Source organism: Plectropomus leopardus, chromosome 13 (assembly GCF_008729295.1).
Source record: "Plectropomus leopardus isolate mb chromosome 13, YSFRI_Pleo_2.0, whole genome shotgun sequence".
NCBI lineage: Eukaryota > Metazoa > Chordata > Actinopteri > Perciformes > Serranidae > Plectropomus > Plectropomus leopardus.
Genome location: NC_056475.1, coordinates 27,987,959 through 28,002,890, shown reverse-complemented (window position 1 = coordinate 28,002,890; position 14,932 = coordinate 27,987,959). Strand labels below are relative to the sequence as shown.

The window sequence follows — 14,932 nt, the reverse complement described above, 5'->3', positions numbered from 1 at the left end:
TATCCAAAAGTATGACTCACCTAAAATATGAGAGAGAACACATCAGTAGCATCTTGGATGAGATAAGCAGAGAGAAAAGTAAGATTAAAGAGACGGCCCTTCAGGTCCAGTCAGAAAAGGACAGCATTCAGAACGTGATGAACTTTATTACTGTGAAACAAAAAGAATTATATATCAAAGATGCAGAAATCAAGGAGAAAACACAAGAACTGGAAAACAACAGAAGCATGTTACTGGCAGAAAGACAAGAACTTGAACTTTTGAGGAAGGATCTGAAAAATAAGAAAGAAGAGGTTGAAGCTGCCGCAAAATCTATCAGTAAAGAGAGAGAACAAGTCAATGAGATGATGAGTGGTATTGACACGGACAGGCGAACACTCAATAACGAAAAGGAGAGAATGGAGGCAGAAAGGTCTGAGCTGAAAATGAGAGATGATCAAATCTTGTATAAAATGAAGTCAATGGAAACTCTGAGGGAAAAACTTCAACAGCTGAATGAAAGGATGAGTGAGGACACCAAACACAAAATTATCAGACTTGAACAAAACAATGAAGACATACTGAAACTGATCAATGTTCTGGAGCAAAAGCATGAAGATCTGAATAAACAGAAAGAAAATATGTCATGTTACACTGAGATATTAGAGAGAGAAAGGGAAGGGTTGATATGTATGACGTCAGACATTGCCACCCTTACAGAAGGAATGAAGAAGCAACTAAAGCAAGAATTGTTGTTGGACAAACACAATCTTACACTAGAGGCAGCGCTGAAACAAGACAGAAAGGATCTAGACAGAGAGAGCGAGACGATGGACAAGGAGAAAGTGGACTTGGAGTTGACGAGGTCTGACATCCTGAAACAAAGTGACACAATAAAACAAGCGCTACACGACATAGAAGAGGAAAGAGATAAATTGGAGATCACAAAATCGGAGCTACAAAAGAAAAAAGAGCATGTAGACTGTCAGTTTGCTGAGATGAACCAAGAAAAAGAACAACTGTTTCAAATGAGGACAACTTTAGAAAGTGAGAGAGAAATATTTGTAAATGAGCAAAGGAGGATGAAAGGAGAACTGTCTGAGCTGAAAGGAAGAGAGGAGCGGCTCACCAGGTTAATGCACTCCCTGGTAAGTCTGACAGTAAAACTTCAAAAGCTGAATCAACGGACACATAAAAACTTTACAATGAATATGAACAGATTAGGAAAGAAATATGAAGACATGCTCCAACAGAACTCAATATTGGACCACAAGTGTACTGAAGTGGTTGATAAGATGACTGGTTATTATAAACTGGTACGAAAAGAGAAGCAACCTGTGGTCACAATCGGGCTTGACAAGGCTGTACAAACTGAGGATGTGAGAGAATGGGTGGGTGTCCTTCAGTCAGATGTTGCGATCCAAACTGAAGAATTTGAGGGACATAAACATGAAAAGGAAAGCAAAGGTAAATACTTGAAAACTGAGAGGAAAGGTCTGCTGATGGAGGATGACGAACTAGAAAGTGAGCAGAAACAGGAGCTTGCAGTGCTTTCTGAGTCAGCTTCAACACACCATGGTTTAACAGATGAAAAAACACGGAAAAGAGATAGTTTGCGGAAGATCTGGAGGGACACTAATAGGGAACGGAAGGAGATCGATCGGATGAAGCGCATGAGCACTGAGATGAGAAACAACCTCGAGAAAAGACTGAAGGTGATCAGACAGTTGGGTAAGAAAACATGGCTACAGACAGAAAAGGAACTGTCGGACAGGAAGCTTAACAAAGGACTAAGTGAGGACACGACATCCCAAAGTGACCGCGAGAGAGACCTCACGACACTTGATGAAAAATACACAGGGCTGCAGCAACTGAAGGTTCAGATGCTAAGTGAGATTGAAAAACTTGGCAAAGAAAAAGCGTCTCGGACAGTGACAACTAGCGACAAAGCTAATCAAACATTCCAGGTCGATACAACCACAGGGCATGCGACAGTGCAGGTGACAGAACAAGTTTCTTCCAAAATGTATCATGAGCAGCTGAGGGTAGAAGAAACAGAAGCAGATGGAGAAACCTCCACTAGACTCCTTGGTCAGCTCCAGCATTACTGCTATCGGTGCTGCTGCCGCTGCTGTGCCTGCTGCAAGCAAGCCTCTGAGGGGGACAAATGAGGGACAGGTCCATCATGATTCATTTCAATGTTTTTGTCATACAGATAAAAGAAAAAAGCATTGACTGAACCACTTGTAACACAAAGATAACCCCTAAACATTTTTGGAAGAGTATTTTTTTTTTTAGGGTTAGGGTCACACTGTTTGGGCATGCTTTTGTTTTGGCAGTTCAGATAGCTGAACATTTGAAGAATTAGTGTTCCTACTTGATTTTTTTTTTTAAATGCTTGAGTGAAATTTTAATATACTTTTAACACTTTTTTAAACTTTCTTCATAAAAAGTTAAATGATAACTCAAAATGTCAGGGTATTTAGCAGATCAGAGTGCAAAATTTGCTATGCTTGTGTGTCTGGAAACACACTTTACTCTGACTGGCTATTGCACCATGTTTGTTTGCATATATACAATACCAGTAGTTGGTTAGCAAAATAAGATATAATAGTGCATTTGAGCCATATTAAGTGTGTGAAGAGTGATCTCTTAGTTATCAGTTTTGCTGTTTGCAAAGACACAATCCTTCATATAAAAATATTAAATGTAATGTATTAAAGTTAAAAATCCAATATCAACAAATAACCGAACATCTAAGATATTTAAGAACTGACTTTGCCAAGTTGACACAATTGTTTGTTGTTGCTGTTTTGTTTTTCTTGCTCTTCTTTGTAAGAGTTGACATGTTTACCATGCTATCTTACAGTCATTTAAAGATATTGAGGCAAAGAGTTCCAGAGCTGAGGGGCGATGACAGCATGGCCTGTAGATGTGGTGGTTTTGAGATACGACCTGCAGCAGAGTAGGTCTCAATGTCTTAGTCTACCCACGTCTATTACATTATTGTGCTTCTGTGATGCTTTGGAAATATTTTATAATTCTGAGTAAAACAAAAATATTGTATTCAAGAGAATTGTGAACTTTTTTTAAAAAATATATTGTAGGCATTTCAAGGTCTAGATTCATGGAAACAAAATATTGCATATATTATTCACATAGTTTATAAATGTAAATGTAAATAAAGGTTGTGTGAAGTGGAAAAAAAATGTACTTGTGTTTGATTATTTACCTAATTAATTTCACACACTTTGATATAGAAACTCCGATACCAGATTTTTGTACAACAGTACAACAATATTCAAATTTAACCCTTTGAAACCTGGAGCAACATCACTTTTCTTGTGCTGCTTTCAGATGCCTTTAGGAAGTACCTCAACCTTTGAACATTTAGTAAATTGGTTTGATTTCCTTCAAAAACATGAGTAAAAGGCAATGAACAACTTGATTATACATTTTTCACAAACTGCAAGACATTAGTAGTTTTAGAAAACTTTTTTTAAACTGGTAAAAAAAATGTGGGAGGGGGGAGAAACTAAAAAACTAGGGGGAAACTGTATTTATGATTATTACTTTACAGTGGAAATAAGCATGTTTACAGGCCGGTACAAAAGACAGGTTTAGGCTCTATAACTAATTTCAACATCCATGACAACTGTATTGGAGTGAATTGTTATACAACTCATCTGATTAAACTTTTATAAGGATTAAAGTTGCATATAATTAAGAATGGGCAGTACTGAGTGACAGGCTGCCAACAGTGCTCTCAGCTTCTTGGTCAGACCCCCCCCCCTTGCCTCGCTCCTTAACAGCACCAGCCTCTCACCTGAATATGATCACCTCTGGCTCCAAAAATACAACACTCAAGCAAAACTGCAGACTCAGACGAGCATGGTTGACTTAAAGCCGCTGTGCACATTTTATCACTATCTAACAATATTAAAACAGAGCAGCGAAAAGAACAAGATGGCAATCTGCTTATTGGTTTCTCTGCTGTTCAACAAGTCTCAATATAAGAAAACAATATTAACCCTTTCCACAATCAAATATGTTGTGCAAATACAGTCTTTTCATGTCCAGTAATGACATTTCATTCACTTAATGAATAAGGATGTCCATGATGAATGTACACTGCACCCTCTCTGCTCATAACTTGATATTATAAATATACTGGACAGCATTGCCACCTACTGGGAGAAGAAGTGAACTGACAGTAATTGAGCTTTCATTTTATTTCAAATACTGAGCTTGATTTCATCTGTACCGTCAGCTAACACAGCCAAAGATCCTGACACAGAGCCCTGTCATCTCTTCCCATCCCAGAAATCCAGCACGGACAGAGAAGGAGAAAGTCCATGTATTCCTTTAGTCTCATTTCTGTAGTCCCATTTTACTATATTCACAACAAATGCAGGTCTTGGGTGACTGACTGATGCACTATGGAAATATATCTCTCAGTGGACCTCTGCAGCATGACAGGTGTGCAAGGCAGACTAGTTGCCTATTGACAAGTCATACAAATTTCCATAGCTTACCTTAGGACTGGTTTTAGCTGGTCTTTGATGGTCTAACCAGCTTGTCAAGCTGAGCACATTTATCTTTATGCATAACACATGACAGAAGACTTAATTTATTTATTTAATTTATGCCCTTTGCTTTTTCATACTTCCTCCTCATGACACTGTTATTTCTGCATGCTCAAGGACATGGATTTAGTTTCAATTTTACAGGAAGTCCAATGTATAAACCAACTAGAGTGATCATCACAAGCTGGTAGCACCAGCTAAACCATGTAAAGATGATGTGAAAACATACCTTAAACTGGTCAAAAAGCTGGTCAGCCAGCTTGACCAGCTTAAGATGGTTAAACTGGTTGACCAGTTTTTTTTCAGCAGGGAGGTAAACTTTAAAGCAAGCTAATAAAATGTTTAATAGACCTTCAAAATAGCTTGTGTCATAGTGTGTCTGTATCGCCCCTGAACTACACCTCCTGAACACTACTCAGGTTTCTGTGAAGTTTGATTAGGCTTCACCAAAATACACCTAATATACACATCAAACATGACAGTTTCAAACACAAATAGACAAACCGACTTCATTATAACTCGCAAGATAAACAGACAAAACACTTTTGTTTCTTTTGTTTCACACATTTTCCCCGCTATAATGCTAACATTATTAGCACAAGTTTATGACATATTATATTGCTAGCTAAATTAGCCTAGCGGCTAGCATAACTTTCTACTCACTGAAGCCAGGTTAAATCACTCACGGGACTCAAAATGCTGGTTTGCAGTCAGTTTCTTCGCATTTAGCAGCGCTGGAGTTAACTTCTTGGAATTTCGTGTCTTCTAAGGGTTAATGGCGACTCTCACATCCTGAAACAGTGCTAGCCATCTTTGAAGACACGGTTGCCCGCTGACATCAGTCACCTGTGTGCTCCGCTGCTGATAAGGGCTCATACTCGGAAAAAAAAAACACAACTCTGACACAAGTAACATATGACTTTTGGCTTGTCACTGAACCCACAGGCAGTTTTTCCGAAGTGAAAGGAGCTATTCAAAAGCGCAGTCATGTCATTATTTCCATCACCACTGCGTCTAGCTGGCGCCGAGGGGGTTAATGTTTTTAATAATCATTACAATTCAAATGATTACAACAATAAAGAAACAAATATTAGGGCAGCTGCCCGCGCTTTCCTCTGGCAATAGCTTCGTCGATGATATTAGCCATCTCCCCTGTGAGGGTCCAAGACGGCCAGCACTCCACAAATATCCCCTAAGGCCTTTCGGCAACCAGCAGAGGAGTTTTAACAAGCGCTGGATGGATCAGTATGTGTGGCTTGAATAAGTTTGCTTCATGTGACGCTTGCTGCGTATGTGCTCAGCTCTGTGTTATTTATTTATTAGATTAATTATTATTTATTTGTTCAACATAGAGATTTGCTTTTGCTCTTGCTGGTGCATTTCGGATTGTGTGCGTGTGCGTGCAGAGGCATGGATGTGCATCATGGGTGTTTGCAGCGCATGATTCAAAATCCTAAATTTGAAAGCACTGTCACTAAAATTATTAGCACCCCCGTAGCACCTGCACTAAAATTATCCATGGATATATTATAAGGAAATTAAATATAAGAAATTAACCGGCACCACCGCTGCTAATGGGAGGAAGCAGGAAGCTGCTGCCGCGGCTTGACTACAAATGAGCATGCGCTGATTGGACAAAATTGTAGCATTCCATTAATGCGATTTAAAAAAAAAAAAAAATGCGCATTATGATCGCACCTTAATCGCACCGCAGTTACTGCGTTATTCTTTTTTTCATTCATTTTATTTATATTTATAATTTATTTGTTTATTTACACCACCATTAAAACAGTAACAGAAAACAAGTCAAAAAGAATACAGAAAAACTGGTGCTGGAGAGGTTAGAAACCCAAATGGGTTTATAGAATACCTCACCAAATGTGAAACAATAAATTACAAGAAATACAATAAATTGCAATACTTTGATACAAGCAAAAGTGTTCATGAATCAGAGCAGATTTATTGTTGAAGGATTTGTTTGAGAGCATGTGAAGATATTCCATTTCTTTTGCCATTTATCTGCTCACTTATGTGTCCATTTTCTACAATTAATCACTAATTAAATATATAATAAAATCTCTACAACCCTAATGCTTGTTTACAGGCAAATCAAAGATCTGTACACACTCATTAACACACACACACACACACACACACACACACACACACCCCTTTATACACACAGACATTCAAACATATTATTCAGAGGGAAAAGCAAATAATCTACAATAATGCACTGCCAAGCAAGAGCATACAACTATCTGAATATCAGTAGTTTCATTCAGTAATCCTTTAAGAAAAACTACAGCATACAATATAAGCATACATTAGGCAGGATGTCCCAAGTATAGATGACCAATTTTGTGAATCAGATGATCATTGGACACCGGAGTCATTCAGGTGTAACTCCAAGTCTCTGTTCATTTGTAACTTCGCAGTTGAGCCACATCTTAAAGTCACATGGAGGTCCAGTGGACAACTGCAAGTTACATACTTCACATACAGACTAATCATGATAGTGCCAAGATTGTGAATTCCCAAACTAGCACAAAAAACAATCATAGTTTTTCAGTTTTAGTCTAGAATTGAGACTGCCAGGGGGTGCTGTCTTATCTTACTTTGATACTTTAATTACAACATTTTACAATTGCTTTGGCTCACATTTTACAAAAAAAATGTGCAAAAATCTAATAAATGCTATATATGGCCTAAAATCTCTCATGACACACATTCGGTGCAAGCATTTTTGCATACATCACTGAGTTTATCTGAGCATCAAAAGAAATTATGTTTAACACTGAATTTGAATTATTATTGATTTTAAAATAACATGGTAGTTATCAAATAATTTTGTCAAACAGTTAAGTCATTTTTATTTAAACTTAGTCTACAGCAGTCATTTCACCACAATTACACAAACAGCAATGAGAAACCAAATGTGCGGTTTCTGCAGAAGGCAGCATTTGAAATGATGCAGAGTGAGAATGACTTCCGACTGTATTTTTTGAGTTTGGTCTGTTACTGCAAATATTGAGCAATGTAGACAAAATTCTGATTTTATTATAAATCTACATTATTACAAAATAAAATGGTGTGACAGTTCTTCACTGCATTTGTTCATGTTTCAGTTTTTATTCAATATATCCAGCCTTAGATATTTACATCCCCTGTAAATTTACGGTAAATTTGCAAAATACAGTAAGTTACGTACAGTAATACAGTCATTCTAGAGAGCGTTTAACATTAAACTACACACACTGTGGCAAAAGTGGTGAGGTAATAAGAAGTCTCTTTATATTAAGAGTATTGCACTCTGAAACTTTATGACAACTGTGCCAAAACAATTGTAGAATAATATAATGACAACTGAAAGCTTGTCAGCCCTACACACAACACATCAAAGACATCCATCGCTGACTGTGAATGTGACCTGAATGATAAGACATGTCTGCAGAAGACAATACAGATGACATACAGATGAAAAATGCACACCTGGAATAATCCCTGACTAAAATTAGGAAAATATATAAATCTTGTTCACCTTTATACAGTTTGTTTAATAAGAAAATCCTCATTCTAACCTTTCCACCAGTCATATTTAGTTTCACACTGACATTTTGCAAAATTGACTTATCGCTAAGCCCCGCCTTGAACGCCACGAGCCAATCACATTTCCTTCAGCTACACAATGCACTCAGACATCCGGCTCATAGACCTCTGTAGAAAAGCTTTAGAAATTTTGATTTTCCTGGGGTAGATTTCAATGTATGCAGTTATAACTTGAAAAATGCTCAAATGATGTGGATAGGGTGCACGCAACACTGATACAAGGTATCCTGAGAGGCTAGAGAATGGAGTGTATTTTATCCCGTTCCCTAAACCTGCGTCTCTTTTGGATTAAGCTGAGCTCCACGTAAAGAAGGTAAACAAGGATGTCTGGATTTGTTCTAAGGTAAGGCAACATAGTGTTAGCTAAATTTGCTGCAAAGTCTCAAGTTTATATAACCTCATACATTATGTCGGCCGCATTGTTTATAATGTCAACTTACAGCAAACTTTGCTGGGTAACGTTAGCTCAAGTTAGATAACAGCTGCTAACATTATGACCAACTTCATTAGCTCATCATGTCATCTGTTCATTTTAATCGTAGTATTTTTGTTCTTTGACAAATGGACATCGGTGTAGCAAAAGGTTGTAGTTAAAGCCCATCCAACTGAAAACCTTTAAAGTTAGCTTAGTTGTAACTTCACAAAGAAAGCAAAGGCTGGCTAACGCTAACACCACAGAAAAGTGAAGACCTTTTCGATGGCTTCTGTGTGAGATAAGGAGCTTCTGTCCCCAAAAGTTCTGTATAGCATTTTTTGATATGTCTAGATGATAGTTCAGGCAGCACGCCGATTGTTTGGCCGAATGAGCCAAGGGGGCTGGGGTTAGCGATAAGTCAATTAAAACAAAACCCATGTTCTCCTGTGTTGCTAGGTCCACATGTCACAGATCCACGTGCTCCTCCCCAGGAAGCTAGAGAAGATAATTACTGTATGTTGAACTCTCTGGCAACATAGAGAGATCATTCAATTCCTTGTCCGTAATGTCGTTTTTGAATCCCTGCACAGGGACAGACCTGGAATAAGAAACAGATAGAGAGGTGGAGATGGGGTCCAGAGGACTGTCAGCAAGCTGTCTTTCTTCTGTGTCAGGCGAAGGAGCAAATAGCGGAGAGGGTGGTGATGTTCCATCGTCTATGTTGTGTAAAGAACCGCTCTGCGATGGGTTGCTGTGTGTCTTAGTGGTTCTTATGTTGTTATCCTTCTCTTTGTCTTTCTCACTTCTTGTCTTGCTCTGGTGGCTGCTGCTGCTGAGTGCTTTCAGTTGATTTATGTCTAAGCTGGGGTAAGAGCCTGATTCAGACATGGCCACAAAAAGTCTGTCAAGACTGTCCGAACCTTTATTGCTCCCGTTCTGGTTGGCCTGGGCGACCTGGCACAGGAGCTTGGTGTGCTGACGCAGCTGGGCGATTTCTCTCTCGGTGGCGGTATTCTCCTTCAGCAGCTCCTTGGTGCGTAGCGTGATGGCCAGCAGGCCCGACTGCTTCAGAATCTCAGCTGTGTTGAGGAAACGTTGGTGGCGTGAGGATGAGCTGTCTGGAGCCAGACGATATGGACTGTGAGCCGTGGAGGAAAAAGGAGATGAGGAGGAAGGAGAGAGGGATGGCGGGGAGTCGGAGGAAGAAGGTGGTGAGTGTGTCTGAGAGCTGGAGACAGAGGGGGAGCCCATACTCTCAGAGCTGGAGCTTGGTTGGCAGTGGTGGGGCTTGTGTTGGGTGCTAGAGGTTGGGTGGCTGGGCAGCGGGCCATGAGATGAGCTGGTAAAGGAGCTGTGCCCTCCTCTGCCTTTGTACTGGGAGTGGGGATGAACTCTACCTTCTTTCTGATGCTGCTGCTGGGGCTTCAGGAGGTTGCTGGTGGTAGATACCACCTCTCTTTTCTCTTCCTCAATGCACACTCTCTTGCTCTGACTCTGGCCTTCACTTCCACTCTCCTTAACCCCCTCCACCCTTGTGGCACTCTTGGATTCATGGCTCTCCTTCCTGGGATGGGGGGCAATGCGGGGGTAAGAATTCAGGATGGGAAGGTACAAGTTCTTGCTGCTGTGATTCTGGTTGCTGCTACGGCTGTTTCCTTTCGTAACTGGGCCTTGTGACACAGCTAGACTGGATAAGGTAGTCGGTGTGGAGGAAGAAGGGGCAGGCATCGTTGGCTGTCGGATCAGTAAGAGCTGGGTCGGCGCTTTGGCATTGGTAAGGCTGTGCCAACCTCCACCCCAAGCTAGGGGGCTATGCAGAAGCTGCTCCGGTGTAGACTGTACCATCAGGAGGTTGTGAGCGGGTTTTTATGTGTTCAGCAATCAAAGACCAGAATAAAGGAAAGAGCAAAAGATGGGGAGGAGGTTACAGTCACAAAGTGATAACTGAGAAAAAAAGACCTGACAAAATATAATAACCACATGGTTTAAATAAAGGTAGCTCTTAAATAAGTAAACAGAGGTAAAACTTGTATCAATAATAATGAAAAAAATGTTTTGTATTCTTGTAAAATTTGCTTGAGTTTCGTAAAGATGTTTCACCTCTCACCCGAGAGTCCTCTTAGGTTCAGAAGCATTTCCAAACTTTCAACTTGCGATGCAGACAAAACAGGATCAGAACTGAAGAAGCTTATCGGATGACAAGTAAAACATCCTCAAGAAACTCAAGTCCAAAATAGTCAGAAAGTCCATTTGCCTATGATATAGCACTCAGAATTACCATGACCTGAATGACTGAGGGGCAGTTTACATGGCAATGGTTCTTACATGAAATGTTAAAACTTTTGCTGTGGTTTGGCCTTTCATTCACATACCAACTGCATTTTGGGGGCCTGGAAACACAAACTTTTGAAATCGGGTTCTAAAGTGTAATGTTTTGAAAATGTAACCCCTTCTGTCACTATATAAACTGGCAATGCACAAACCTGTGAGAACAAAGCGGTGATGCGCTGGCATGGATAATGTGAAAAATAGTGGAGACTGTTGGCGTTTTGGTTCACATTGGTTCAGACTGAAGAGCGTCTTTGTTTTGTTTTTTTTTGTTTGTTTTTTGTTATCTGTTAAAGTATAGGCACAACTTAGAAACCTTGGCTACACTGTGTTGGTCAACAAAGTAATAGCTGTGGGCATCAGAGGCTCACACGCAATGCATCCTGGTAGACGTAGCAGGAGAACTCATCCACATAAAAGATGGCAAATTTTCCCTTTAGGGTTATAGTAAATCAAATTGGAAAATAATCATCCAATTAAACAGCGATAAACTGCTCAGTATATTTCAGAACTATTGCTCTGAACTGCAATATAATGTACAGAAATCTCTGGCTATGATGGGACAGAGAAGAATGCCAAAAAAAGCAAGTTGCTATGTGTAGCTGAATATCTCACCGGCTTGACCACCAGGTTTTTGATGACATAAATGGGAGTGAGCTCCTCATAAGGAGGCATTTCGTGGCCGACAGCATTCACACTGTTGTTTTTTGAGCTTTTGCTGCTTTGCCTGTGAGGTTCGCTCACACTGCTGCGCTGGTCATCGACATCAGTGTGCACAGTGTCAGAGCCAGCCTCTGGCGGAGAGGGAGAACCAAGGGTAAGAGAAGATAAACAGGATGCAAAGAAATACTTATATAAAGTACCATGTCAGCCGTTTCAGATCAATGTTAGTTGAACCTGAGCACATTAATCAGCAATGACATCATAAAAGAAAAAAAAAATCTTTTTCTCCTGTAAATACTTTATAAGTGAATGACATGCTACGTATTCATGGAGTCCGTGTCCACACATGGAAATTAGCTCACCTGAGTATCCTGAGTCTTTTTCGGAGTCCTTCTCCGAGTCACAGCTAAGCATGCGCTTGCTCATGTCACCCATTCCTGATTGCTCCCGGCGGACGCCAGCTTGGGACGCCCGCAGGGTGGCGCTGTTACTCTTATCCTTGGCGGTCTTTGAGGTGCTACGGGCAGCCCTCTCCCCAAAACGTTCCTTCAGCATTCCAGACCTCTAAAGTAAACAAATGTTTACTGCGAGATGAACATCACTGGATCGTAAAGACGTGTAGATTATTGCTTTTTCTGTCTCATTCTGCTGGGTTTACCAGGTGGCTAAGCATTTTTGCACAAGTAGAAAAAATCTGAAATATTGTCATAACACAATATTAACACAACATAATGATTAACCAATATCAGCTTTCTGCTGAATACCACATATTGGTTTCCACTTTAAGCACAACTACTACAAGTAAAAAGGACAAACCGACTTTATGTCAACTTGTCCCAACAGTCACTTTACCAGTCCTTTGACCAACGGATGGCAAAGTTATCTTTGTGGTTCCTGCTGATAGCTGTCTCTGGTGTTTCTGCTGTCATTTAGTATAAAGTATAAAAAGTCATTTGTATGTGGCTCGCATTACAGTATGTGCCAGACACCACATTTCAGTGAATCACAAACTTCCATTTACGTTGATGAACTGTTGTCACATAAAGACCCTGGTGAGGACGAGATTTAGATGAGCTTCCCTGAGACAGTTTTTGACTGTTTGTGCAGAAATTCTTTGGTTTTGCAAACTGATTATTGCATCAGCAGTCCAGGTCATTGGCCTCAGACGGTTTCGCAGGCGAAGATGCTGGTGGGGTGGGGTGGCTAAATGTGGTTCGCAGTTGTGAGGCTGGTTGGATGTACTGCCAAATTAACGGAAACAGCACTGGAGACCATTTATGGTGGTGAAATAAACATTGATTTCACAAGCAACAGCGCTGCTGCTGAAAAATGACCCATCATGGAAAGGTAAAAAGAATCGTAAGAAAGGCATTACCTAACAGAACTGTGATCTTTGCGATAAGTTTCTTGTCCTGTCATTTTTTAAATGTCATCTGACTAAGGCTGGAAGTTATTAAAAAACTGGACTTAGCCACCCATATTCTCTGTAAGTATGACTTCATCAAAAACTCCTATCTAAAGATCATATTTTTTTGACTTAATTTGTTTTTACCCTACTTTATCTTATTGTATTTATTTAATTACCCCCCTTTTCCCACCTATTTATCTGTTCATTCTATCTTTTATTTCTGTCTCTCTTTCTTTTAAATTTGATTTAGTTCTTATTTATCTATCTATCCATTTATTTATTAAACCTTTCTACGTGATTGAAAGGTCTACATGGTCACTTCATTGTGTATTTTGTTGATGTACGTTCACATAAACCTATAAAAAGAGAATTACAAAAGGGGGGGGGGGGCTTGTGAGTTAATATAAGTATTACACACTACGGCTAACTACAGAAATCCATCAACAGAAAATATTATAAACATAACTCACATTATAGTGACATTGAAGGGCTTTTTGGCAGCTCAAACTTTCATTTGGATCATTTATAAGACCATTTGGAAATAAGAATATTAATCATCATGTTTTTGTAAGAGTAAGTGTTTTAACATCATGTGACTAAGAAACACTTTGTATCTGACAACACAATGTGCTCTATGATGGAGCTGATATGAACAAGGATCTGGGGGTTAATGACAGCCAGCTCATTCATGAGACTGCTAGTGTTTGTCATGTGTTTAAAGCCTCCGGTGTAAACATGGCAGCGTGCACACGAGGCTACAGAAGGAATTTGATAAGACGGGCCCTGGCAAACTGTACAGTCCCACCCCCAACACTGTTATGTAATACACTGCTGGTGCTGCTCAGGGGAGAGAAAAAAAAAGAAAAAGCCTGCTGTAAATCCTCAGAGCAACTCTCCATTCACAGCCTGGACTGACATTCACAATACACATGATCAATATTTATCTGCAATAACAGCACGGCAGAGGAGCTGAAAAATGATTAAAGTGCATGCACAATAGGCTCATGCTGGACATTATGTCAGTGGACAGAAGTTGAGACACTTTTAAAGTTCAACTGACTCACCTGTCAGGGTTTCATCCACAGGAGAAGAAAAAAAATGGTCACTCGTGGTAGAAATCTATCTTGAAACAAAAAAAAGAATAGAGAATTATATATATATATATATTATATATATATATATATATATATATATAATTCTCTATCCACTGGCCAGTGAAAAACAAATGTTTACCAAAGACATAAAAGTAGGAAGTAGTTGAATTGATCCATGGTTGATGCTGTTGCCCACAGGACGGTTCTCCTCCCTGCTCGTGTACTCACGGCCGCTCTGATCACGGAGTGAAAGCGTCCATGCTGCTGGTTTCCGTAGCCACGCCCCCTCCTCCGCCGACATGTTAATAAATGTGTCATTGCGCTCAACGGCTTGGCGGTGACGTAACGGCAGCGGGTTGGCCAATCCCGTGCCGAGACACGTGTGTAGGTGGTGACGTCGGACAGTCCACGTGAGAGGCGCATTGGACTCCTGTAGGTGCTTTTAACTGCAGTTTGTAAATATCAGAGCTGGACGCTGTTTAGCGCGTGACAAAGTGGACCAGATAAAACACTAAATGGTTTCAAACATGTTAGTAAAATAAATAGGTCCCATATAGCATTTTCATACGTTGTTTAAGAGTAATTCTAACAAATAAAAATAACTCTTTGATACCTGAATTGACATCAGCTTGCTTGTGCTGAATTCAGCTTCCTACAAAATGCAAGAAATTCCTAAAATGTGACAAGAAAAATAACCCCAAATTAGTTTGAGATGGCAGGATTATTAAAATTTTAGATTTAAAATACATACATGCATGCATAATGTAGGCTATACATGTATGCATGTATGTATGTAGAAAATGACCTAAAAATACTGTAAAATAATAAGATAATATGTGAGTGTGTTTTT

The 14,932-nt window shown here is 39.8% G+C and overlaps 1 protein-coding gene across 1 annotated transcript; it reads right to left on the bottom strand.

Moving 5' to 3' along the window:
• Nucleotides 1-7,677: 7,677 nt before the first annotated feature.
• LOC121952967 (CLOCK-interacting pacemaker-like) lies at nt 7,678-12,173 on the bottom strand. Its single transcript, XM_042499857.1, has 3 exons — nt 11,943-12,173; nt 11,533-11,711; nt 7,678-10,425 (listed from the first exon to the last, which is right to left on the bottom strand). Exons 1-3 carry the CDS (start codon nt 12,133-12,135, stop codon nt 9,085-9,087), a joined length of 1,713 nt encoding a protein of 570 aa, XP_042355791.1. The 5' UTR covers nt 12,136-12,173; the 3' UTR covers nt 7,678-9,084.
• Nucleotides 12,174-14,932: the final 2,759 nt, after the last annotated feature.